The sequence below is a fragment of the Pithys albifrons genome, chromosome 10 (genome assembly GCF_047495875.1).
Source record: "Pithys albifrons albifrons isolate INPA30051 chromosome 10, PitAlb_v1, whole genome shotgun sequence".
In the NCBI taxonomy this organism is placed as follows: Eukaryota; Metazoa; Chordata; class Aves; order Passeriformes; family Thamnophilidae; genus Pithys; species Pithys albifrons.
Window position 1 is genome coordinate 24,474,634 of NC_092467.1, and position 22,778 is coordinate 24,497,411.

Here is a 22,778-nt window from a genome sequence, read left to right on the forward strand (position 1 = left end):
TCCTAGCCTCAGCATCCCTTCCGGCTCACAGCTTTGACACCGTGAGCTTTTGCAAATAGGGAATTGGATACTAGAGCCAGCACAACTCAGCAGGATTTACCCATTTTCTGCTTGGCTGAGGTAAAAAACAGAGTAATGAAGAAAACCTTAGGAATAAAATGCCCAGCTCATTCCTCTACCAGATCTGGACCTCAGCAGTCAGACAGGTGTGTATCTCCTCAGGGAAGCTTTTCCTGCAACTCTGCTGGGCATGGACTCTTCAATCTGGTTTACATCAGCCCAAGGTATCCATAGTCCCAGAATCTCTGTATTCCCCAAATCTCAGCCCTTGAAGCTGGAGGGGTGGATGGGACCTCATGGTTTTCCTGCCATCCCCTGCTCTGTCTCTGGGCTGCCTGGATAAGGGGTCACCCACCTCCAGGCTTTGCCCAGGCACATGCAGAGCCAGCATGTCCCAAACCCAGCCTGGGGAAACACTCTGGGGACCTGTGTCTTGCTGAAAGGTGAGTGCAGCGATGGAGTGCAGAGCATTCATGAGTGGGAAACAGCCCACAGCACAGATCCACAGGCTCTCTCCTGGTCTACCTGGCCCTGACCCTGCCTGCTGCTGCCCTTGGGTTGCTCTTGGGCTGTTCAGTGCCAGTATCGGGTAAGAAATCAAGCTGATAAAGCAGGCGGGATCCCAGCCATGCCAGAAAACACCCACCTCTGTTACAAGAAAAACACCAGCGAGCCTATTTTTTTTTCAAGATATACACAGAGATTAGACTGCCTTAACGAGGCAGTAAAACACTTCAATAGCACTCCTTGCTTGTTATTAAAATGTCCCCTGGGCTTTCCCCTCCCTGCATGTGGCTCAGCTCCGAAAGGGCCCATCCCTCGAGCACTGCAGCCATTTAAGTGATTTCTGTTAGTTCCTGTGGGGAGGAGGCATGAAAATAACCTTTTCCCAGTGGAAAAATAGCATGGCCCCCATGGACGGAAGGGAGGTGGCCAACACCCCAGCCTGGTTGGAGGGTGTTTAGCCCCTCAGCCAGACACTCTGGCCTTTGGGCTGGCAGCACTGTGGCCCCACAACATCCCCACGGGCTCACTGGTGTGGGGAACAGTTTCAGGGGATGTGTGGGTGCAAGCACAACCTGTGAGGCTGGATCCCAGCACCTCTGCCTTCCTCTTACCAGGAGATGGATGCTCCCCGTCTACCCTTTTACTGTTCCCTGCCCAGGTCGCACACACCCCATGGTTCTCTGAAACCCTTGCTGGGGAGCAGCACTGCAAGCAGAGCCCTGGGCTTGTGCTGTCTGACCCACTGCTGACAGAGTGGGGCAGGAGAGGCCAAGAAATGGGATGGGAAGGGCTGATGTTGCCTTCAAGCCCTGTTCTCAGCCTGTACTGTTTTGGCTGTGGGGATGGTCTCCTGGGCAAGGCTGAAGGGTTGGTGGTGATTGCAGTGAAGTGTTCATCCCCAGATCAGATCCCCAGGGATCACTTCATGATGCCAAAGCCACCTTCAGTTCAGGACAACATTCAGTCCCAGTCCTTTGGGAGATGGCACCCAGCTGTCCTCATCACCTCTCACCCAGCCTGCTCCCCATGCTGTGCTTGGGACCCCCTAGTATTGGGTCAAGTCAGCCCAGTGTAAGATTCCTGTGTTCTGAGTTTCCAGACAGTGTCCAGTCTTTCCTTCCCACAGCCTCAGGGTCACAGGTCTCCAAAGGCTGAATCCTCCTCAAGGTTTTGTGCCTGAACCTTGACTACACATGGGAGAAGCCACACCAGGCAGGGGATACTCTGACTGCTCAGGGCAGCTCAGGCACCAAGTAAGGGTCTTCTGGTAATCTGCTTCCTCCCCACCTGTGGGAACCCCCTCCCCAGATTCTTGGTACCTGCAGCTGCATGAGGGTGAGGCTGGCAAACCAGGGTACAAAGTCAGGGCTTGAGCCAGGAATGAGCTGAGCCTTTAGGAAGTGCCTTCCTGGGCTGTTTGTTCCCTGCTGGGGGCTGGCAGCAGGCCAGGCCTTTGTTTTGGAGACTAATCCTCTGGCTTTAGAGCTTCCTGGTGCTCCTTGGGAGTGAAAAACAAGTGTGACTGCTCAGGGGCTCATGGGTGTGTGAGCATGGGTGGGTGACAAGGACAGGCTCAGGGCTTCACTCCCTGTCTGTGTCCCGCTTCCAGCCCAGCCAGGGTGCCAGGAGGGAGTGGTGACACAGCTCTCCCCTTCTTCCTCCCTGGGTGCTGGGCACCCATTCTGGCTCATCAGCATCTGCAGTGTGGCACTGCCTTCTTGGCAAGAGTCCCCCTATGCCTCCTACTTAGGAATTGGTCCAGGGGTGACATCAAAAGCTGTGCATGCCCAAGAGATGTGTGTGCTCCTGCCACTAGCTCTGTGTTCTGTGGGGAGCATAAGAAAAATCAGAAATGCTCTTTTGAGAAATTAATCTTCTTTCCCTGTCTTAGCTCAGCCTGACCTAGAAGAAGCCCCCTGGGTTGTTTTTTTTTCCCCTGTGGGGTGTTTAAAGGGAAAATTACAGTAAATGTATTGCAAAGAGGCTGTGGGAGACAGGGGCCAAACCTGCAGCAGAACAAAGTGGTACAGGCAGGGTTGGAATGGTTTTAGAATTTGCCAGACTGTCCTTTCTTGTGAGACCCTCTGGTCTGCGGTGGGTGGGCAGAGGAAATTTCATCTGCCCAACCGTGGGCAGTAAAAGAGAAACAGTAAAAGGATAAGAGATGTGTTGGGCTCCTCCTCGCAGGGTACAGAGTCAGTAGGGATTTTGGCTGGAGAGAAGTAAAACCTCAGCTGCTGGAGAGAGAAATGGCAATGGGAACAAAGCAGCTGCAGTGCTCACTGTCCTCCTTTGATGTCCGTGGTCCTGGGGTGATGACAGGGGTTGGGGCTGGGTGAAGGGACAGCACTGACCACCAGGACAGGGACAGGAAGTGAAATATGTCTCTCCCAAGACTTGTTCCTGCTTCACTAAACCTCCTGCTGCCCCATTTCACATACCTTTTCCTCAGTCCCCTTCATCCCAAGGGATGAAGCCTGCATGGCTCAAATGCCACCCCTGGCTTTGTGGACACAGGCTGGGTAAGGGAAACCAGCCACCCCAGCATCAAAATGATCCTGATAAAATACTGAAGCTCATGTCTTGGGGGTTACATTCAAGTGTGCAGCTTCATCAGCCTTTAAAGCTCATTAGCTGCTCTGCAAGGGGCTCTGCTCATGAGCTGAAGGGTCAGGAGCCCCTTCCCTGTTCCCTCCTTGCCTCAGTTTCCCTTTTGTAATGGTGCGGGGGGAGTTAGAAAGAAACCCCCAGGCTGCCCCGGCTCATCTTGCTCCTGTGGACTTCCTTGTGTCTGTGCAGTGGGGTTGGTTTCAGCTCCAAAAGTGTTGGAGGAGAACAGGGAGGCCAGGCAGTTGCTCTGGTGCTCATCCATGTGTCTCAGTAAGTCTGTCTGCCTGTCTGTCCTTTTCTGAGTGCTGTGACTGGGAGGGGAGTGCAGCCCTTGTAGCCATCCAACACTTTCTGCAATGGGGTTGTGAGTTCAGAACCAGCTCCAGCTGGAATCTGAGCTGGGAGAGAGGCCATGCTGGGAACTGAAGGGGTGTGAGGCAGTTTTTGGGCAGCAGCCCCAATTTTGGAGGCTCAGCCCTGGGTGTTAGGGCAGGAGGAGGCAGGCAGTGTGAGCAGCGAGGATTATGGCTGCTATAAAAAGCACCAGCATCTCCCGTCCCTGCTCTCTAAGGCGCTTAGGGGAGTAAAGAAGGAATTAAAGAGCAATCTCCTGCACTAAAGAGGTGCAGAGACTGGAGTAGTCAGACAGCCTGGCACACTTATCAGACCCCTTCCCCCTCAGCATCCCCAAAAGTTTCCCCTGGGCAAAGCAGCCCCCAGCATGTCTTCTCATGGAACTTCTCCACAGGCCCTTGCTGTCGGATAACCAGACTCTTGTACCCTGCTCAGATGTTGTGGGGGCAAGGAGAGAGTGGGGGCGGGGGGAGAAGGCTGGCCTGAAGAGCAGATGAGGCTGCTGTACCATTTGCACTGGCTCTGAATTAAAAACATGGAGCTCTCCCTACCCCAGCCTCGCAGCTTCACTCTTCAGCCTGGTCCTGTCCTGCCACCCGACTTCAGAGGTTCTCTGAGGGTACTGGAGATGTCCTCCAAAATGCAGCCAGCTGCATGGGTGTGTGACTGGGCAGAAAAATTCTTGGAAGGACAGGGGTTGCTTTTCAGCCAGAAGCCATGCTCTGCCTTCAGTGTCCCAGAGGCAAAATGGCTCCACAACCTTGGGACTCTCTGATGGCTCATAATCATCCTCAGAGCTCAGCACTAGTGCAGTGTCTGGTGACATGTCTGGGGACCAGTTAGGGGGAAGGTAGGTGCCAGATGATGGTGATGATGCCAGTGATACAGGGATTGGTGGGATGTGAAGGAAGGTGGTATGAGAAACTGCTGTCCTCTGCAGTTTTCCCCTGACATGTGGCAGGTTCCAGTGGGATCAGTTACAAAAGCAGCTACAGCCATGGGGTCCTGTGGAGCTCTGGTGCCAGCCTGGTTCCTGGCACTGACCAGGTGTGACTCCTTGGCTCAGGGAGATGGTTGGTGGTTCCCCTCATCATGTACACTGCTGTAACATTGCCCAGGGCTCAGATCGTCTGGGAGCTGGACACAGCACCACCATCCCTCACAGCATCCCTGCAAATGAGGGGCTTCAAAACAGAGATGCTGCCTCCGAGAGGCTGAGGGGATCAGGCTGAGGGCACTTCCTCATGAGCCCCTTCCCAGAATTGAGTAGTCTGGTGGACCCCGGTGCAGGTGGCCACAGGAGGGAGCTTGGCTCCTTCCTTCTGCTTCTGCTCGGAGGACAGTGGCCTCGGGTGGGTATCAGCCTTGCTAGCCCTGGTGCAGGTTGCTGCTTGGTGCAGGAACATCTTCTTAGGGTCAAACCATGTCATGTGGGCCCCGAGGTGCCTCAGGAACAGAGCAAGAGCCCGGCTAGAGTGAAGGTGGCTGCCTCCATCCTCAGGAAAGCCTCCACCTTAGTTCCAGCAGTCAATAGATCAACAGTGCAGATGAGTCACTGGGCTGCTGCCTGCAGCCGTAAGGGGACTAGCTGTACCCAGTGAGTGGCATGTCCCCGTGGCAGGGACCAGTCCCTCCGAGAGCAGTGCCAGTGTGAGACACATGGTCTTGCTGTCCCTCCCCAGCAGTGGCCAGAGGCACCTGGGTAACCGTGATGTCCAGCCTCTAGATGCTGAAAGGGCAGGGGAACAAGAAAAACCAGCGCCTCCCCATACAAAGTCCTGTGCCCCAGGAATTGGGACCTTTCCAGTTTCCCCAGCCCACAGCCAGCTCTGGTGCTGCAACCCTGTTCCCAAGGGCCAACAGTTATGGGATCACCCTCAACAATATCCTCACATGCTGCCAGGGCATCGCTGCCCAGCTCCCCTTCACAGTCCCAGCAGAGGAGACAGCTGGCAGGTGACAGAGCAGCCATATTACAAACCCATGGCTTAAAAAAAGGAGAAAAATTATGGGGGCAGCAATGGTGATTGGAAATGGTTAATTACTGGCAGGAGGTTTGTGGTAATGTCCTTCACCTCTGCTTGCTGCAAAGCCAACAAAGCCCCAGCATGGGACTGCTGGTAATGGCTCTCATTTAAAGCCATTGGAGCAAGAGGCTGAAACCGCATCCATTTTCCTTAACCACTTTCAAAACAGGAAAATGCTGTTCTAGGTACTGCAGGCTGGGAAAGGCAGGGCTTATCCTCCTGAATGCAGAGGCAGAAGGCTAGACCATTGCCTTTTCTCAGGATCAGGTCTGTGGGCTATCAGGATAACCCTTTTTTTAAGTTCAGGAAAGATGTGGAGAGCAAAGGCATCTTCATCAGGAAGAAGCACTGGGACCAAAAAATGAGTTTGTTCCCAGTGCCTCCACTCCGCTATGCAGAGTAATTATGGATGCTGGTTTAAAACCATGAGTAGGATAAGAACTGATCTTAAACCAACAATAGAACTACCAAGATGCTCATTTTCCCACTTGGTTTGGGAGCTGCTGCTGGCTTCCCCCAAGCACCTTAAAAAGTGGGGAGCAGGGATCTGCCTGGAGTTAGAAATGGGAAAGAATGTCTTTGGGCAGAGAGAACGGCAGTTTCCTTTGGTGGTGCTCTGGCAGGGAAGAGGAAGGCACCCAGGGAGAAGAGGTTGGTCTCTCCCCTCCATCAGTGCACACACATGTGGCTGACCCCAAAACAGAGCTAACACCCCTTGTGGTGGCAGGTAGTTTGGGGATGATGTAGGAGGTGGCCACACTGGGATGAGTCTGAGGGATGCAGACATACAAGGGCTATTTTTCCCCATGAAGAGTTGGGATTTCATGCAGGTAGGCCCCTGTCCTCCTCTCCAACAACGTTCCTCAGAGAATGGGGTTGTGCGCTGTCCCAACAGGGCTGCTCCCAGTCAGGGGATGTTGGGCTCAAGCAGAGCTGTGGAGGGAAAGTGATGGCCCTGGCCTGGCCATGGGCATGAAGGAGAAAGGCTCCTTGGGAAGTTGGAGCTGTCACCAGCTGTCCCAGAGCCACAGGACGCACCTGCTGAAATGGGATGTGAGCTGGACCAGCAAAACTGAGAAGTGATGGCCCAGGCAGGTGACCAGTGTACAGGACTGGATTTGGCCCATATTGACTTTTATGTGCCTTTCTGCAGCCCCAGCTCCCTGCTGTGTCCTGGGCCTGTCCCAGAAATACAGGTACCCCTATTTCTCTGCAGCCTCCTTGTCTCTGCCATTTTCACCCCCCTGTTCCCATGGCACTGGACAGCTGCACGCCAAAGGACTGCCCAGACCCTCTCTGGCTCATTTCTCTTGCAAGCTTTGTTTGGTGGGTGTATTTTGCATTTGCTTTTTCTTTTTTGCTATTCACAGGGAACAAAGAGGGAGTTACAAACCCACGGGCAGATGTCAGGACAGGGCTGACTAGCCTGGGCGAAGGGGTGATGCCACCCATCCCAGCAAGGTCCTTGGAGACACAGCTGGGGGGAGAAGGGCTTTGCTCCACAGTGCCGGCTCTGCCCAACCCTTCCTCTCACTGCCCGGTCCTGCAAGGTGGCTGCTGCACTGTTCCACTGCTCCATTCCTCCTCTCCATCCTGCTGCTCCATCCCGCCTGGCCCAGACATGGTGCTGGTCACGTCTGCTGTGGCAAGTGACAAGTCTCGCTGATGGCAATGACCACGTCCTGGGGCTGGCGGTCCCGGTGCCGCGGCACCTCAGGCATCTCACTCATCTCATTGACGCTGTTGCTGATGCAGTTGATGTCACTCTTGTTGCTGTTGTCATCTGGGTTGGGGCCAAAGATCCAGTCTGAAGGAGGGAAAAACACAAAAGAAGCCCTTGATTATCTTCAGCTGTTCCCAGAGTTCAAGATGGCTGGAAAATTGCTGCCTCCACCTACATTCTACCCCTCGCTCTGGGGCTCACCCTCACAGAATGGTCCCTTGCCCACCTCTGCCCTCTCAGCCCCCTCTGCTCCCCTGGTTCTGGGATCTCTGCTCTTCTCAGCTCTGGGCTGGTTTTCAGGCTGCTGGTTTCTGGAAGCCCTCTTGGCTTAGGCAAATGAAATCACCCTGCCAACCCCAAAAATGAGAATGACATGCCTGTGAAATGAAGTTCGCATCTGGACTCTCTGGCAATGTATTTCCTACAGTGGGTTTTTGCTGTCAGAAACAGAGGGGACAATTAAATAACTATGTGACTTCCAAATGGGGCTGGAGGCATGGCTGGGGACATGGCTATTCTGCCTCAGGAGTGGTTCACAGACACAATAAGGCTTCAATTCTCCATGGCAGCTTTGGGGCTGAGTTTCTTGCTGGTCACCAAAGCACCAGGATGTGGCTCTGAGCTGATCCAGCCACTCCTACAAACCTGAGGGTGACTGAGCACCCTCCAAAACACAGTGTCACTGCTGGATGGTGGTGTGACCAAGACATTCCCTGCAACACAGGGGGCTGCAGCTCGGTGAAGGTAGGGGATGCTGCTTCCCAAACAGCTACTTTTTAAAAAAATTGGCTGTTTGGACAGTGAGAGGCCATGCCCAGCCATGATGGGAAGGCAGCAGCAATGAGGAAATCAAAGCTGGAGAAATACAGGTGAGGGGAGAGGAGCCCTAGGACCTGGTGGTGGTGGGTAGTGGAACACCAGCACCCCACTGCTTTAGCCATGCTCCCAAAATAAAGCAGAAATGGCTGTCAGGAGTCAGGCAAAATAGGACCAGCCTGGTTTAGTTGTTTCTGAGGAACTCCACTTATTCACCAATGGATCGCTCTCAAGAAATAGCATTTCTCTCCTTTGTGGCATGGGTATTTTCTGTCCCTACAGAGCATTTAAATTGCAGCTTTCTGGTGGAGGATGTGGGCTAACTGGTAGAGAAGGAACAGAGAAATGCAATCCCAGTGAGACATTGCCTTTCTCACGGGCTGCAGAAAAACGTTTTGCAGCAAAACCAAGGCTGAGTGATGGCAAATGCCATTAGGTGTGAAGGGAATGAAAGATCTAGATTCTCGGCTCACCAATGGTGTCCCGATATTTCTGCATGTGTGAGAAGACAGACATGCATGACCTGTGGTTCTCCCTATGCACTGTAGGTCAAATTTGCTGACTCCAAGGAGGACAGTGCTCCCATGACACTGGACACAGGCAACATGTCCAGAGACTGACTGTTTTTTATTGGTTTTCTTTTTTTCTTTACCTTCATTAATGCACTAGAAGGCGGTGCTGGTTGTGCAATGAGAAGGGCAGGAGAAGAAGGACAACAGTTCCCTCAGCTACCACAGCACTGGCAAGAGTGACTGGGAATTTCAGTGAAGACAAGGTCCAAAGGTTTTTGGGGAGCCCTGGGTCTGCCTCAAGTCTCAACCAGGGCATTTAGCTTTCACTTGCAGTATCCATAGCCCACACCAGAGCCTGGGGTCCTCATCGCAACCCTTCCCCAAGAAAATCACCCAAGGCCAGAAATCTATTTTAGGTCTTTTTCCCTTTATATCTTCAATTTTACTTGGCTTTACTGGATTTAGACTAAAGCCAAACACTCCACTGTCTTCTTCCTGGTCTGGCCCTGCAGGCTGGACTGGGTCCATGCCAGACAGAGTCCCCACCTCTTGCCCCCAAGACCTTCCAGGCTTCTCCAGCTCCCACGCAGCCATTTGCCGTGAGGAAAATCCAAAGGCAATAACAAGATTGTCTCCTACAAATACTATTAAAGGCCTTGGCTTGCTTTCCTTGACGTCAGCCGTAAAACTCCAGTAGGAGCAGGGGCTGGTCCAGCAGGGAAGAAGAGAAATAATTGTAGAAAGAGGTGCAATGGGTTCCCAAACATCCCAGAAGCCATTGGATAAGGATTGCTGTGTGCAATAGGAAGAAAAGCGCTCAGCATGGGATGCCTGTGAGCGAGGGGAAGTGGCATTTAGTGGCCAAATGATGTAAACTTGGGGACATTTACGGGCAGCAGAAGAAGCAAGAGTGGGATGCAGCACTGTGGCAAAGGCAGAAATGCAGGGGATGGGTGTTTTGGGAGAGCACCAAGGGTACCAGAAAAAGCCATTTCCATGGGAAAAAGGTCACAATGCCTCAACACCAAAGGGAAGGTGGCTGGCCAGGGTGCCCGGGAAAGGTGGCTTGTGTGAGGCTGCCACAGTCTAATTCCTGGGTAAGAGCAGGCTGGATTGTACGCACTAATCTGAACCACTGCTTCCCTGGGAATTATTTCTGGAGCCTGCTGGATCTAATTACCCAGTAATCTGCAGGAAGATGTAATTAGGCTGTCATTAGAGGGTATTTACTGCGATGCCTTTATGATTTGACTGTGTAAGTAAGGAGTGAAGTAATTACACAATTACACGTTATTTGTGGCCATTTATGGCCTATAACTTCAGCGTGTTGCCATGTGTGGAAGAGGGGAACGAGGCCCCATGAAGCTGATGGAGGATCTCCTGCCAGCAGGACCCTGGAGAAGCAACCATAAAAATGTCAGCACCCTCATCAACCCTGCCAGCCGCTGCCAGATCTGTCCCAGCCATGCATGCTCCCCCCCAGTTTCACCCCCTGACTCCTCTCAGTTTGTGGGTGAGAAACCAAGGTCTCCCAGGTTCCTCTGTGGGATGTCTGGGGAGGGATGAGAGAGAAGAGAGAGAAGACCTGCACATCTTTGGCATCAGTGGGATTAAACCTTGCTCTGATGCAGAAGGGCCTTTGCAGAGGATGCGATGCATGACCTTATGTCATGTGCAAGCACACACTGTAAACCTCAGATAATGAACCCAAGGGGATGTGTAATTGGGTAATGGAGGGTGGTGAAGGGCTGGGAGCCAAGGGATGGTAGTGACCAGCTGATGGAAACTGTAGCCCTTAGCATCATGTCACATATTTCTCCCTCCATCCCTTACATCTGGCAGGGGAACTGTGTGAGCAATAAAAAATAGACACAATTGCCACTGAGAGGAAAACAAAATCTTCTTTTTGATCCAAGCCCACATATGGGTTCACACAAGCTCCGGCCAGAAGACAAGCAAATTCAGGCTAAGCCAGGACACTCAATGGACCTGGGACATCCAAGGGCAGAGCTGTAAACAGGGATCACAGAGTCCTCCTGAGGCAATGTCACCTCTGGATCCAGGACAGTTGCACTTTGGAGATAAGAAAAAGCATTGCCTGCCCCTACCCAGCTGCTGGAAGGAGCTCGTAACACATGCTGCAAAATCCAGGACATGCACACAGGCAAGTCTGTGAATGTCTTGGATAAAAGAAAGGGAGAAAGTGACTTTCTCAGCCAGGCTGGGGGAGCAGCATCTAAGACCCAGAGACACTTCTCCCCACTCTTCAGGAGGGGCCGAGACTCATAGTGCCTGCTGAGGCCTGTGGGATGAAAGAAGAGGTGGGAAGTGCTGAGATGGGTTCAGATTGATATGCAGCAATTGATCCAAAGCATCTGGAAAGAGGAGACAGAGCAGATTGGGCAAAACAGGAGTTGTGGAATAGCAACTCTATTATTATTATCCCTAAGTAGCAGAGTAATGTGGCACAAAGCTCTCCTGCACTTTCCTCGCCCTGTCTGAGTCTTCATCAGCACACCTGGAAGTGTGAGATGTGCTGTATTTTTGGGAGCAGTAAAACACTGGCGTTGCCCAGATGTCACAGTGTGCCCTCCTTGTACCAGCAGCATGAGGGATGGTCCTCACTTGGAAACTCCTTACAGTGCAAGCAGCAGTGAGCAGCTTCCTGCTGTCTGTGTGCTGAGTGGGACAGGGATGCCCTACACCCAGAGTCTCATCCCAGTGAGGGTGCCCACATTCATTGGTGACAGGGTGGGATGTCCATGAGGCATTTCAGCAACTGAAAAAGAGACATCTTCAGCAGAAGAGCACAGGAAGGTGGGAGAAAGGCTAAAATTTAAATGTAGCCTGGTGAGTGAGACATTCACAGTCCCTGCAGAAACGGAAACAAGCAAAAGAAGGGGTAGCATGTTTGATGAACAATCAAACTCATGCTTTAATTTTGATTTTAATGGAGCTGGGTGTGAAAGCAGCTGCTAAAAAATCCCTTTTCCCAGCAGCAGGAGCAGAAGCTCGTCTTTCTTTGAAACAAGTCCTGACCCAGCAATCGCTCTGCAGCAAGGCAGGACCAGCTCTGGCTGAAGCTTTGCCGATGGACATGAGTTCAAAGGTATCCCTCATGAGTTTGACACAATGCAGCAGTCATAGCTGGACATTGTATCTGTCTCATTTGCAGGACATACTCTACTTATTCATTACCAAAATAAGCAGACAACTCCCAGGTTTGTTCTGTTGGAAAATCTATGTCTGCTCCTGGCAATAGTAATTTGTTAGAAATCCCCTTTTCCCTCAGATTCACATCTTCTCAATGAACTTGCTGTTGGGGTCTGTTCTTCCTTCCCTGTTTTGCAGAGATTTGTTAGCTTTGCTGTGCTGGCTGCGTCAAAATTGTCCTGCACCCTGAACAACATGAGCACATTGCTTTGCTGATACACAGGTAAGGACACTGTCCCTCTGCAGAGCTATCAGCAGTATGAAGCATTTGGTGGAGAAAGGGGGTGACACAGAAAAGGCATTCAATTAATTATGATATTCTCTTAAAAACAGCTTCTTTGCACCAGAACAATCCTGGACCAAGCCTGCATTTGATCCCAGACCCATCCATCAGGCAGCATTTCTGCTCTCTAAGAGTGGGTCTCAGAGAGGTGATGACTCAGATATGGGAAGTGGGAGGCTCCTGGGAGTGGATATTTGCTCTCCATATCTTCCAGCCTTAGATATTCTCTCCAGAGGCAGAACAAGGATGGTCTGAGAGTGAGGAGTTGTGCTTGTTCTCAGCTCATAGAAGACCAGTGCTTGCAGAGGAGTAGAAAGGCACAGTTCTCTCCCCAGGTAAGTGACAGCCCATCACTGGACCACACGGTGGCAGGAATGGAAATGGTGTTGGGGGATAGCTTGGTTGATCCTTGGCAGCACGTGCTGGAAGCCATCCCACTAGTCTGGCTTTGTGCTTCAAAGATTTGGCTGCAAATGCAGCTGTCCTGGAGTGGGGCCACCTCTGTCTTCTTTTTGCAGGGCCAGATCACTGTGGCCACTTGTCTGGCCAAGAGCCGCAGCCTGTGGCCATGGTGATGCCAGAGTGGATGCAGGGATGGGGCATCTGCCTGTTAGTACAGTAGCTGGGAGTGAGAATTAAGCCAACGAAAGCCATCCTACAGCAGCCACTGCTAGACATCAGCACCTATAAACAAAGCTAAGGAACCCCTCACATACCTCCATGCACCAGAAGGGAAACTGAGGCAGGGGTGGTTAATGTCAGAGGCGGATTAGCACTGAGATGTGGAAGCAGAAGAGAACCTGATGTGGTATCCTCTTTACCCACAACTTTGGGAAGCAAAGGAATCATCCTATAAACACAGCCTGTAAATAAGATCTCTAAGTCCTCTCTGATGGGCCTAAAACTCTGTCTGCAATCCCTGCCGTGGGCTGAATTATCCTAAGAGCTCTGTGGTTCTATGTGGAGCAATTAAAAGTGGATCCCAAGTCCCTGCAGGATCACCCAGCAGCTATTTTCAGCAATGCTACATTTATGCAGTTTCTTTGTTCAAGGAGACTGTTTCCTAAAGAAGCCTGAAATGTGGCAGCTGGAGATAAGGCTGAAAAATAAAATTACAGCTGGTGGGTCAAAAAGGCAAAGAAAAGAAAGACCCTGCTTCAAAAATCGCATAGGGTTTTGAGCAGTCCCAGAGTACCAACCAGCACAGTCCCGTCACTGCCTTGCCTGCCCCAGCTGGACATCTGCCTTGGGCCCATTCCCAAAGGAAAAGTTTCCAAGGTCTCCTTTGGAGATCAGCAACTCAAAGGATACCTTGGCTGAACTGGGTGACACCAGCAAAGGTCTCCCTGCAAAGCATCATACCCACACAGACCGTCAGACCCTTCCTACGTGGTTCCCACACAAGAGCAAGATGCTTTCCCCTTTCCCTGGGACCACAGAGTGCAGTCTCCATGGCAACAGCTTTGTTTCTAGTCAAACTTTTTATTTTTTCTCCCTTTTTTCTTTTTTACGTTTAAATAAGGGTGATATTCAGTGAACTGCTGGGGATGGAGGAGGAAGGGCAGGCTGATTCCCAAGGATTGCAGTAATTAGGCACTCCGTACGTTGGTGACAGGCTTGTCATTTGCCAAGTCGGCTCTTCGCTGCAGTGCCGGCTCTGGCAGCTCTCCAGTGCTTCCAAGTTAAGCAGCTTTCCAAATGCTTCGACCCAATTTGCCTTAACTGGTGGGTTGGGTCTGAGCTGCACTCACGCAGGGGCCTTTCTCCCTCCTCAGAGGGTTCACATCCATCCCCAAGCAGAGACATCTGATAAGATTTGGGCAAGTGTCAAACATGAGACTTTGTCAGCTCAGAGGAAGTGGAGAGGAACTGGAGAGAAATGAAGGTATTTGGGGCTCTCCTTGGTCAGGTGTCTCTAGGAAAAGCTGAAGAGGGGCTCTTTCAGAGCCCTCTTATCCATATCCAGGTGCTCTATCTTCCTCCTCTCTTGACAATTCATCTTTCCCCCTTTGATGCAGCCTCCCATTTTCCACTCCTCCCCATCCCACTGGGCATCACAGCAGTGTTCATCTCCCCCAGGGATGCCTGGGCAAGCTCTAAGTGATTTTTTAAGAAGCATCTGCAGGAGAAATGTTGGTGTCTCAAATACCTGTTCAGATTTCACAGTGGAAGACTCTGGCAGCATTGTGAGAACCCCTTGACCAACCTGAACCAAGTCCAGCACCTGCTTCTCACAGTTCCTGTGAGTGCACAAAGCTGGGTGATGCTTTGACTTCCCAGTCCCTGTTTGACAATCTGTTATTGAGGAGTCAAAATCATCCTTGATGCCTCCAAGTGACTCTTTAAAGTAGCGATTAACTATTCACACTTTAATCTCCCTGAAACAGGCTCCAGCCCTTTGGCATCTTATTTCCATCTCTCTCTGTATCCTTCTAAATATGGTTAGTGCAGAAACGCTGATAGCAGAGGTTGGAGCTTCTGCAGAGTATATAAATCCAGGCATTGTGTTTAAAGCAGCTAATAGACCAGCTTCTTATTTACTACCCCTTGCTCCCTCTGTCCTGTCCCTAAAGTAATTTTATGCAAACTCATTCAAATGAAACCTCTTTAAGAGCTGTTCCTTGGGAGTGTTAACAAACACAGTCTCGTCTGTTCTCCTCTGAGGACTGGCTCATTTTAAGCATATAAACCGTGAGAAGACAGGTTCAGAGTGCTAACTAGGATGAGCTGGAGGCAGCCTTCGGCACTAATGGGTGCTGCTGAAGTGTGGAAAATGCCTTTTCCTCTCTGGCTGGATGGGGAAGAAGTTCACATCTGGATTTCTTACCCTAACTCAGAGAGATGTTACCTCCACTCTGGGCAGGGAGGACGCTCTGCTGTCAGTGAGGGTGTTGAACCGAGAAAGAGCTTTCTCCAGAGAGTGTGCAGAACCTGGGGCAGTCCCTGTGCCTGTTCAGCACTGGGGTAGCTGTGGTGTTGTGAAAGTCTGTGGAAGTTCCTTTGCAAAAGGCTTTGCGAAGGAAGGAGCACCCACCCTGCTGACCTCGTCGCACGCAGAGGCTAAAGCTAAAGGTCACCAGGGAGTGTTGCTGTTGAGCTGGAAATAGCATGTCAGGGGCACGGGTGCCCCTGACCACGGCTGCAGGTTCCCTCCGTGCTCAGAGGGGCATGGCATTTATATGAATTTTGGCCTTGCTTTGCAGTATTCACCCAAGGCATGGGTTTGAGTGCTCACATCTACGCTGTCCTGCAACAAGGACCCCAACAACTGGAGCAGGGGCGTCTGCTCTGTGGGGGCACTGCAACTGGACCTCAGGGGTTTCTAACCTGGCCTGACCTGGTCCTTTGAGCATCTTGGGGCAGGAGCATGTATATTTTTAGGTGCTGTCTCCACTGCCTACCTTTGTTGGGAAGGGAACACTAAATCAGATGAGTGGAGGAGCCGAGTGATGATACAGCCCTAGAAAGCTGCTGATTAAGTGTTAAATTTAACACTTTAAGACAAAATATCCATTCCCTTCCATCTGGGGTGAAGAAAGACTCCTCAGCAGCTGCTCCCTGCCATTTCCCTGTGAGTCTCATGTGAGATCCCAAGTACTGTTCCCCACTGGGAGGTTTGACCTTTCTTGTCCCAAATACCTCCTCCCTCAATCCTCGTGTCCTGGATCTGCCAGTCCCTGTCCAGTCATGACCCTCTGCTCAGGGAACTTGGTGCCCCGCAGGCACAAATGGAGTTTTGGCTAGTGTGTATCTCCTGTGTCCCAGGAACAGGGAAACAAAAGGAATAGCGGATGAACATGTGGATCTTGTTCCAGATGAGTCTGATCTCCCTCCCACTGCAGAGATGGAGCCTGCAGGGCTTCATCCCTGGCTGGGGAGCAGGCTCAGACCAAGGGTGTGCAATGGGATTTCAGGGCTGCTCCCCTGCAGAGGACATTGTTCCCCACAGCTTTTGCGGGGTATGCACATATGCAGGAGCCAGGAACTTAAATTCCTCTAGGGATCCCTCCTGGCACCCCAGCCAAATTGGGAAGCTGTCACTAGCACGCTGCAGCAAGGCCCTGACCCCCAAAAGGACATGGTGAGCTGGCTGTTGGGGTGTGGGGGCCAAAAGCACTGGGGATTAAGATGGGAATTGGGCACATTGGCACTCCCCAGTATGACCAGCCTTACAAATTACAGGGCAAACTCACTGAGGGCTTGCCATAAACAGCCAAGCACCCCTGCCTCCTACACCACAGCCCAACCACAGCAGCCAGCAGAGTGTTTGTACTCTGGTCCCTGATGGCAAGGGACAGCGTTTATCAGCAACAGGATGAAACCAAAGAGCCAGGAAGCCAAATCTCATAAAAATGCTCTTTCAGCTATCATGGCATAGATTTCTTGCAGAGGCTGTGATGGCTATGCTAGGGGCTGTACAAAGAAGCCAGACTCCTCAGCTGTGTTTCCTAGGAGTTTGTGGATTCACTGGTGTCTAATAAGGGGTTAAGCTCACATAGCAGCTTTTCTTTCATAATGCACCAGTGAGTTGTTATCCTGTGTTCAGGTATCTGTTGCCATGAAACTTTTCATGTTGGAGATGTCTAATCCAAGCTTAGTTGAAACTGGTCAAAGGATTTTATGGTCATTTGGCAATACAGACATATGAACATTTATACACATTTATACACACGCTCGCACAAGCTTTGTTTCTTTAGGAAGAGGGCTAAACCCAAGGATTTCCCCAGGGAAGCCGGTCAACATACAGCGCAATTTGGAGAACCCAGGACACTAAATTAAATGTCAAAGCATCAAGTCTTGGTCTAAACTCCACCCAAATCAAAGGAGAGACAGAAGCCAGAACCTTTGAGCTTTGCACTGTTTTTGGCCACATGCACACTATGTGTGAAGCCCACACTCACCTACAAAGTCGTAAATGAGGTCTTTGATGAGATGCCCAACGATGGCGTATGCCACTGCAACCACCACCAGGGCTGCCATGAGAAGATAGAGGACAGCCTTGGGCAGAGGAATGGCGTCTCGAGGAGGGGGTTTGTACTCCTTGTAGAGCTGGTCATTGTCCGAGTATGAGTACTGGAACAAGTGGTCCAGGCCAGCTGTGAAGTTGCTGGAGTTCATGGACTGGCTATTAGACAGGTAGTTGTCCTGCTCAGGGTCCTGAAGCACACTTACCACCGAGCTGGTGGTGGCTTCCACTTGCTGTACCAAGTTCAGAGTTTTGTTAACACTGGGGAGGATCTGAGAGAGGAAAGTGCTCCAATCTTTGATGGCACTGATGTTGCAAATAATCATAATTGCAATGAGGAAAGAGATCTCCAAGCTCAAGAGACTTATAAAGGAGAGAAAGAGGCGAGAATTGCTGTACTTACACCAAACCATGTACTGCAAACTGGTCTTGACAGGTAGTTTTTAATTTGAAAATTCTTCCATGATCCGGTAGGGATGTACCTGTGGTACCTCAGTCTTACTCCTGGAAATGCCAGCAGAAAATACCTATGGGCATGAAGTTCCTTAGGAAAAAGTAGGTGCTGGAATGATTTTGACTGATATCATTTTTGTTACTCAGCCGTCTCTCCCTGATGCTACTCACTGATGAAAACCGGAGAGACAGGATCCTGTAGGTGTTTTCAGTCATCTGGAAAAGAAAGATAAATTGCCCGTCTCCAGCTTTTTTTCACAGGCGATGGTCCTTGGAGAGACAGAAATCCCCCCTTGGCTGTCCCCCAGGCTCGATCAGGCACAAGGTGTGCGGTGCCGTGCTGTGACTCTCCCGTTAACGCTGCCTGAAGCGTTCGTAGAGGAGAAACATAAATTCAAACCCCACAAAGTTCAGCTGCTCTCGGTGTGTGACGGAGCCGGCGGCGCGCAGCTCTCGGCCCTTCCAGCCTGGCTTTCAACAACTTCTTTAGCCGGCATCTCCCGATCGATTCCTTTAAAAACAAAACCCATAGTCAAGAGACAACGACCACGCCAGCAATGAGCCCGGCTCCAAAGCGGCAGCTCTCGGGTTTTACCTTAAAGACTTTTCCAAGAGAACAGATCCTCTCGCCTGGTGTTCCGGATTGTTTTATTCAGCGCTCGGCTCCCTACGGAGGTCCCCACAAACAGCCACCGATGCGGTGCCGCTGCCCGCCGTCTGCGGGGAGTGCGTGCACGCCTGCGTGTGTGTGCGTGTGTGTTTGTATGTGTCTGTACACTCCTCCCCGTCCTCTTCCTCTCCTGTCCCTTCACCCTACAGCCCTGCTCGCTCTTCGCAGCTGCCCCGGCTCCAGCAGGGAGGGGGATTAGCTGCCGACGGGTTGGCTCCACAACTCCTAAGTGTGCTGTGAAGCAGGCGATGGAGCGTAGACTCAGCCTCCGCCGCTGCTCTCTGGGGAGTTAATCCTTTCGATAGCAAAAGATGAGCTTTGATCCGTCTGCTGGATCTTCCCGGATAGGTGGAGGAGCAGCCGGAGCGTGCGTCTGGGTGCGCAGGGGTACCCCGGTCCAGCCCGCCCGCGCAGAGCGCAGCCTTTGTCTGGGAGCTGCACCGCCGGCAGGGAGAAATCAAATCGCAGGCGCTGCCGGGAGGAGGGAGGACATCATCAATCCCACCGCCAGCATCCCAGAGGAGTGATGATTCCCACAGCCCTGCTTCCCCGCTCCAGCCTCCACCCAGTAAAGTTCTGGCATCAGAGGGATGCCTGGTTTGCAGAAAGGCCGGAGGGTTTGACGCTGAGCTCCTTCACCCTCTCCTCTCCCTGGTTAGCTGCCCGTGTCAACTGGTAAGAACCTTGATAATGGTCTTAAACTGGTTCATGTTCCCTACAAACACATCTCATCTTCCTTGGCCTGGGATATCGGTGGGGTGCTGGCTTTGTTTGAAGGCACTGGGACTTATTTAAAGAGGAGGAAAAGGAAATCTTAGGGGGAAATTGTCTTTCTATATTTGGAGGTGAAAATAAAATCACAGCTCCATTTTTCACTTCTGCTTTTTTTTTCTTTTGGGTGCTGCTTCCCCAAGTAAGAAAGAGCTGTCACGAGGACAAGGAAATCACCACATTAGTTCTGAAGGCAGACAAATGGAGCTGCTGAGAAAAAATAGCAAAAGATTAACTTTTTGTGTGTGTCTGCATGTGTATGCTACCAGCCAGCAGCAACTCTGCCAGCTGCCAGGGGGTTGGAAGGGTACAGAATAAAATGACAACAACTCTCCCATACAATGAAATCACCAGGACTTAAGTTGGTGATGAACAGATTGTAAAGCCCAGGAGCAAAGAAAAAAGCTTTTCTGCTCTCATTGGAGTGTACATCATAGTGACTTTTGGCATCCAGGAACGTTTAACAGGATCCTAAAATTTGTTTACAGAAGTAACAGGAGCTGTGATTGGTCACAGAAAGATATCTGGACAACAACATGGATACATATGCTGCAGTGGGACAGGTCCTGATGTCCCCCTGCCCAGGCATCATGTTGCCTGGGGTTGAAGTTGCTCCTCTGCCTCTGGTGCGTGAAGCTGTGGGGATACTTTGAGGGCCAGGGCAGGAGTTGGAGGCTAAGGACTAGTGGCTGCTCTCTCAGCCTCTGAGTCCTCCCACACCAGATTTTATCCTTCCAACAGGGAAAATGTGGCAAGATTATTTTTTTATAAGAAATTCTCAATACAATGTGAGTTTTGAGCTCTGTGCGGGGATACCATCTTGCAGTCTGGCTTTGCCCTGCTCTAAAGGCATATCCTTTGGCTGGGGCTCCGAGGAGGAGAGGAAACCCCCTGGGACATGCCCACTGGTCCTTGGGGACTGAAGCTGCTCTGAAGCTGTACTTTCACTGCAGCTGTTTGGTGTTAGCAGTTGCCATGGCACCAGTGCATCAACCAGAGGGAACAGGAGAGAATCTGGTACAATCCTTGTGCCTGGCTCTGGGTGAGGCGGCCATAGGCAGGCTCCCACCAGCTGTGCCCTTTATTCCCAGGAGGAGATGGAACCAAATGATTTGGGGTAAAGGATTTGTAAAGGTGTGTGTGCATGGAGAGGTTAATCAGAGAAAGTGGGTGTAAAAGGGACAGCTGTCTGTGCCTGGGGACAGCCAGTGACAGCAGCCCACATCTCGTTCCAGTGGGACACAGGGCAGACCCCCTCTGTTTCCTAGACCTCAACTGAGCACTTCTGGCAAGAGGCTGGAAAAGCACTTGGGGAAGCTCCGAGTTCTGCTGTGGGCACTGACTTCATTAAAGGGGCTTAGGGTAATACCCTCCACCTTTTGTATTTCCCCAGAGAGGACGTAAAGTTGACTCCTTTCATTTTCATTAACACCCTTATCAATTCAAAGTGACTAAATAGACGCTTAACTGTTCATTATACACTCTCTGCATCTCCGGTCTGAAAGGAAGCTTTATTTCCACAATTATGGTTTCCATCCCATTACAGAGGGAGGGAGCTGAAGAAATATAGAAGTGTAGATTTTAATAACCTTATAATTCAAACTCTCTGTTATTAAAAAAAATGTTTGCATTTACAGTGATGGGGGGAAGATTAAAAGGATTGCCATGGATTCCACTTAGGGAACATTGCTAATGATTTCAATAAATCACTTTAAATAAAAATCACAATCTCCACAATTCCACCCAAATGCCATTTGGCAGAGGGGTTGATTATAGGAGCAAAATGAATTTCAGAATTAGCTGCTTGTCCAAATGCAATTGGACAAATTAAATTTAGGGGTACACACATATCCAGTGACACACATATCTCATGCAGAAGAGTGGTGTTTTGGCCCCTGGGAAAAAGAACAAATAATATTTTAGTGGGTCAAGAAAGATCTTGTCCTTCATGATGGATGTCAAGTGTTTGTTTCAGCTCTTTCCTTAGTATTTTTTTTTTATGGCTTACTCTCTGTGTAACTACAGTCAAAACACTGGTGTTTTATTTCCACCAAGGCAGGATCCAGCTGACTACTGGCACATGTTTTTCATAATGCTGCTGTCCATGTAGAGCTGAAAAACCCCTCTGACACATGGCTAGTGATGCCCAAAGCAGATAGTCTGGATTCTTGTCTGTGACTGGGACCAGATCCCAGGATCTCTACAGAAGGGGAAGCTCAGGTGCTGTATCAGGTCTGGAGATCTGATACTGGTCCCAGCTCCACTGCTGGCTGCACGTCCTCCTTGGCAACATGTAAGGGACATGGAGGCCACAGGCTGTGAACGTGGCAACAACTGTCAGGTGTAAATGGAGCTGCAGCAATGGAGAGCAGTGTAGGAGTTTATCCCTGTGCAGCAGGCTATGGCTTAGGAAGGCTTTGTGTCTCGCCCTGGCCGAGAGCTATTCAGAAGTTGGCAGAAAATGTAGTCAGGAGGTGCAGCTCCAGCAGCAATATCTCCATCTGTGCTTTTGAGAAAAACATTTGTCTGCCCAAGGGTCATTTTTACAGCCTTAAGGGGTTTTTGGTGTTTATCTTCTGCACTGGCTGCTGACACCAAACCCTGATCCCCAACAGGGAAAACACCACACATCAGCAGCAGAAAAAACACAAAGATTTACACCCTCATATGGCACAAGGTAAAACCTTGTTCACAAGACTTCTTCAAACCATGCAAATTTTAGCTATGCAGGGTGACATCCACATTCCTGTCCAGATACAAGCTCATGAGGGCTGCACAGTTCCTGTCCCAGTCTCTGCAGCCTTCCCACAGGTGAGGCATGCTGACCTTCATTCATCCCTGCATGGGCCAGATGCTCTTCCCTGCCTGGCTGTGCTCAGCTGCTGCACTACATCCTGGAGCAGCGACTTCATTTCTAAACAAATTCCCTACCTGTACCAAAGTTTTGACAGCAACCTTCCTGCATGACAAGAAGTTGTGAAGTAAAGGCTTATCCTGTGTTCCTCTTCCTGGCATTCATCTTGCCCAGTGATTTCTTCTTGAACAAAACAAACAAACAAGGAACAGCAGCAATTTTTAGCAGATGAATCAGAGCAAGCTATCTTTATCTATCTATATATAAAAACACCTTTTTAAAAATGGAGGTTTTTGATGCTGTATTATTCATGGTCCCCAAGCTGAAGAAGTCCAGATTATAATAATAATAGACATAATAAATATGCCATATTAAGTGCAGTGCCTAGGAAGACTGTTGCCTATCTGCTGTCTCTAGGAAGCAAAGTGGGGTTTTAACTCTGCGTGTGGCACCATCTCATGGACAGCTTATTCAAAAGACTTGAGAGGCTGAAGGCAGGCACAAAAATATCCAGCATGAAAAGCTTGCTTCATGAAAGAAAGGGGAACATTTCCCAAATAAACAAAGCCAGGGCAACAAGAGTAATTGCAGTGGAGCTGAGGTGGGAAGAGTGAATTATATGTTTTGTTTGCATCTCTAGAAAGTGCTTTAGCAAAAATAGCTGAAAAGCATTTGTAGGGGTTATCTGTGGGTGAATGACCCATATGGCCAAAGAAGAAGGGGAAGGCTTCATCCCAAAGGTGAGAAAGTATTGTTTTTCCATGTCTCCTTCCACTCACAGCTTTGCTATCCTGAAATGCAGTGAGAAGGTGAGCCAGGCTGTGTGCATTGAACACCTCCCAGAGCCTCTCAAAAGGGTCTGGAGGGAGAAGCTGGCTGGCTGTATATTTTCTATATTCTCTGCAATCTAAGCTGGATATGTAGAGCTAAAATAAAAAAGTCACCAGCTGTTTCTTTCA

The 22,778-nt window shown here is 50.5% G+C and overlaps 1 protein-coding gene and 1 long non-coding RNA gene across 2 annotated transcripts; one reads left to right on the top strand and one right to left on the bottom strand.

Moving 5' to 3' along the window:
* Window positions 1–410: 410 nt before the first annotated feature.
* LOC139676118 (uncharacterized) lies at window positions 411–19,006 on the top strand. Its single transcript, XR_011698594.1, has 5 exons — window positions 411–10,773; window positions 11,609–11,718; window positions 11,961–12,045; window positions 12,156–12,440; window positions 17,773–19,006. It is a non-coding gene; the product is annotated as an uncharacterized lncRNA (long non-coding RNA).
* On the bottom strand, window positions 6,877–18,854 carry LOC139676117 (uncharacterized). The gene is made up of 3 exons (XM_071564680.1): window positions 18,120–18,854; window positions 17,007–18,035; window positions 6,877–7,365 (listed from the first exon to the last, which is right to left on the bottom strand). The coding sequence occupies exons 2-3, from the start codon at window positions 17,482–17,484 to the stop codon at window positions 7,190–7,192; spliced, it is 654 nt and encodes a 217-aa protein (XP_071420781.1). The 5' UTR covers window positions 17,485–18,035; window positions 18,120–18,854; the 3' UTR covers window positions 6,877–7,189.
* Window positions 19,007–22,778: the final 3,772 nt, after the last annotated feature.

What these genes read in the sequence shown, in the direction of transcription:
- LOC139676117 (XM_071564680.1), bottom strand. Translation starts at nt 17,484, where the DNA reads ATGGTTTGGTGTAAGTACAGCAATTCTCGCCTCTTTCTCTCCTTTATA. An exon ending in CCTCATTTACGACTTTGTAG is followed by an intron (nt 7,366 to 17,006) that starts GTGAGTGTGGGC and finishes TCCCTCCTTCAG; the next exon opens with ACTGGATCTTTGGCCCCAAC.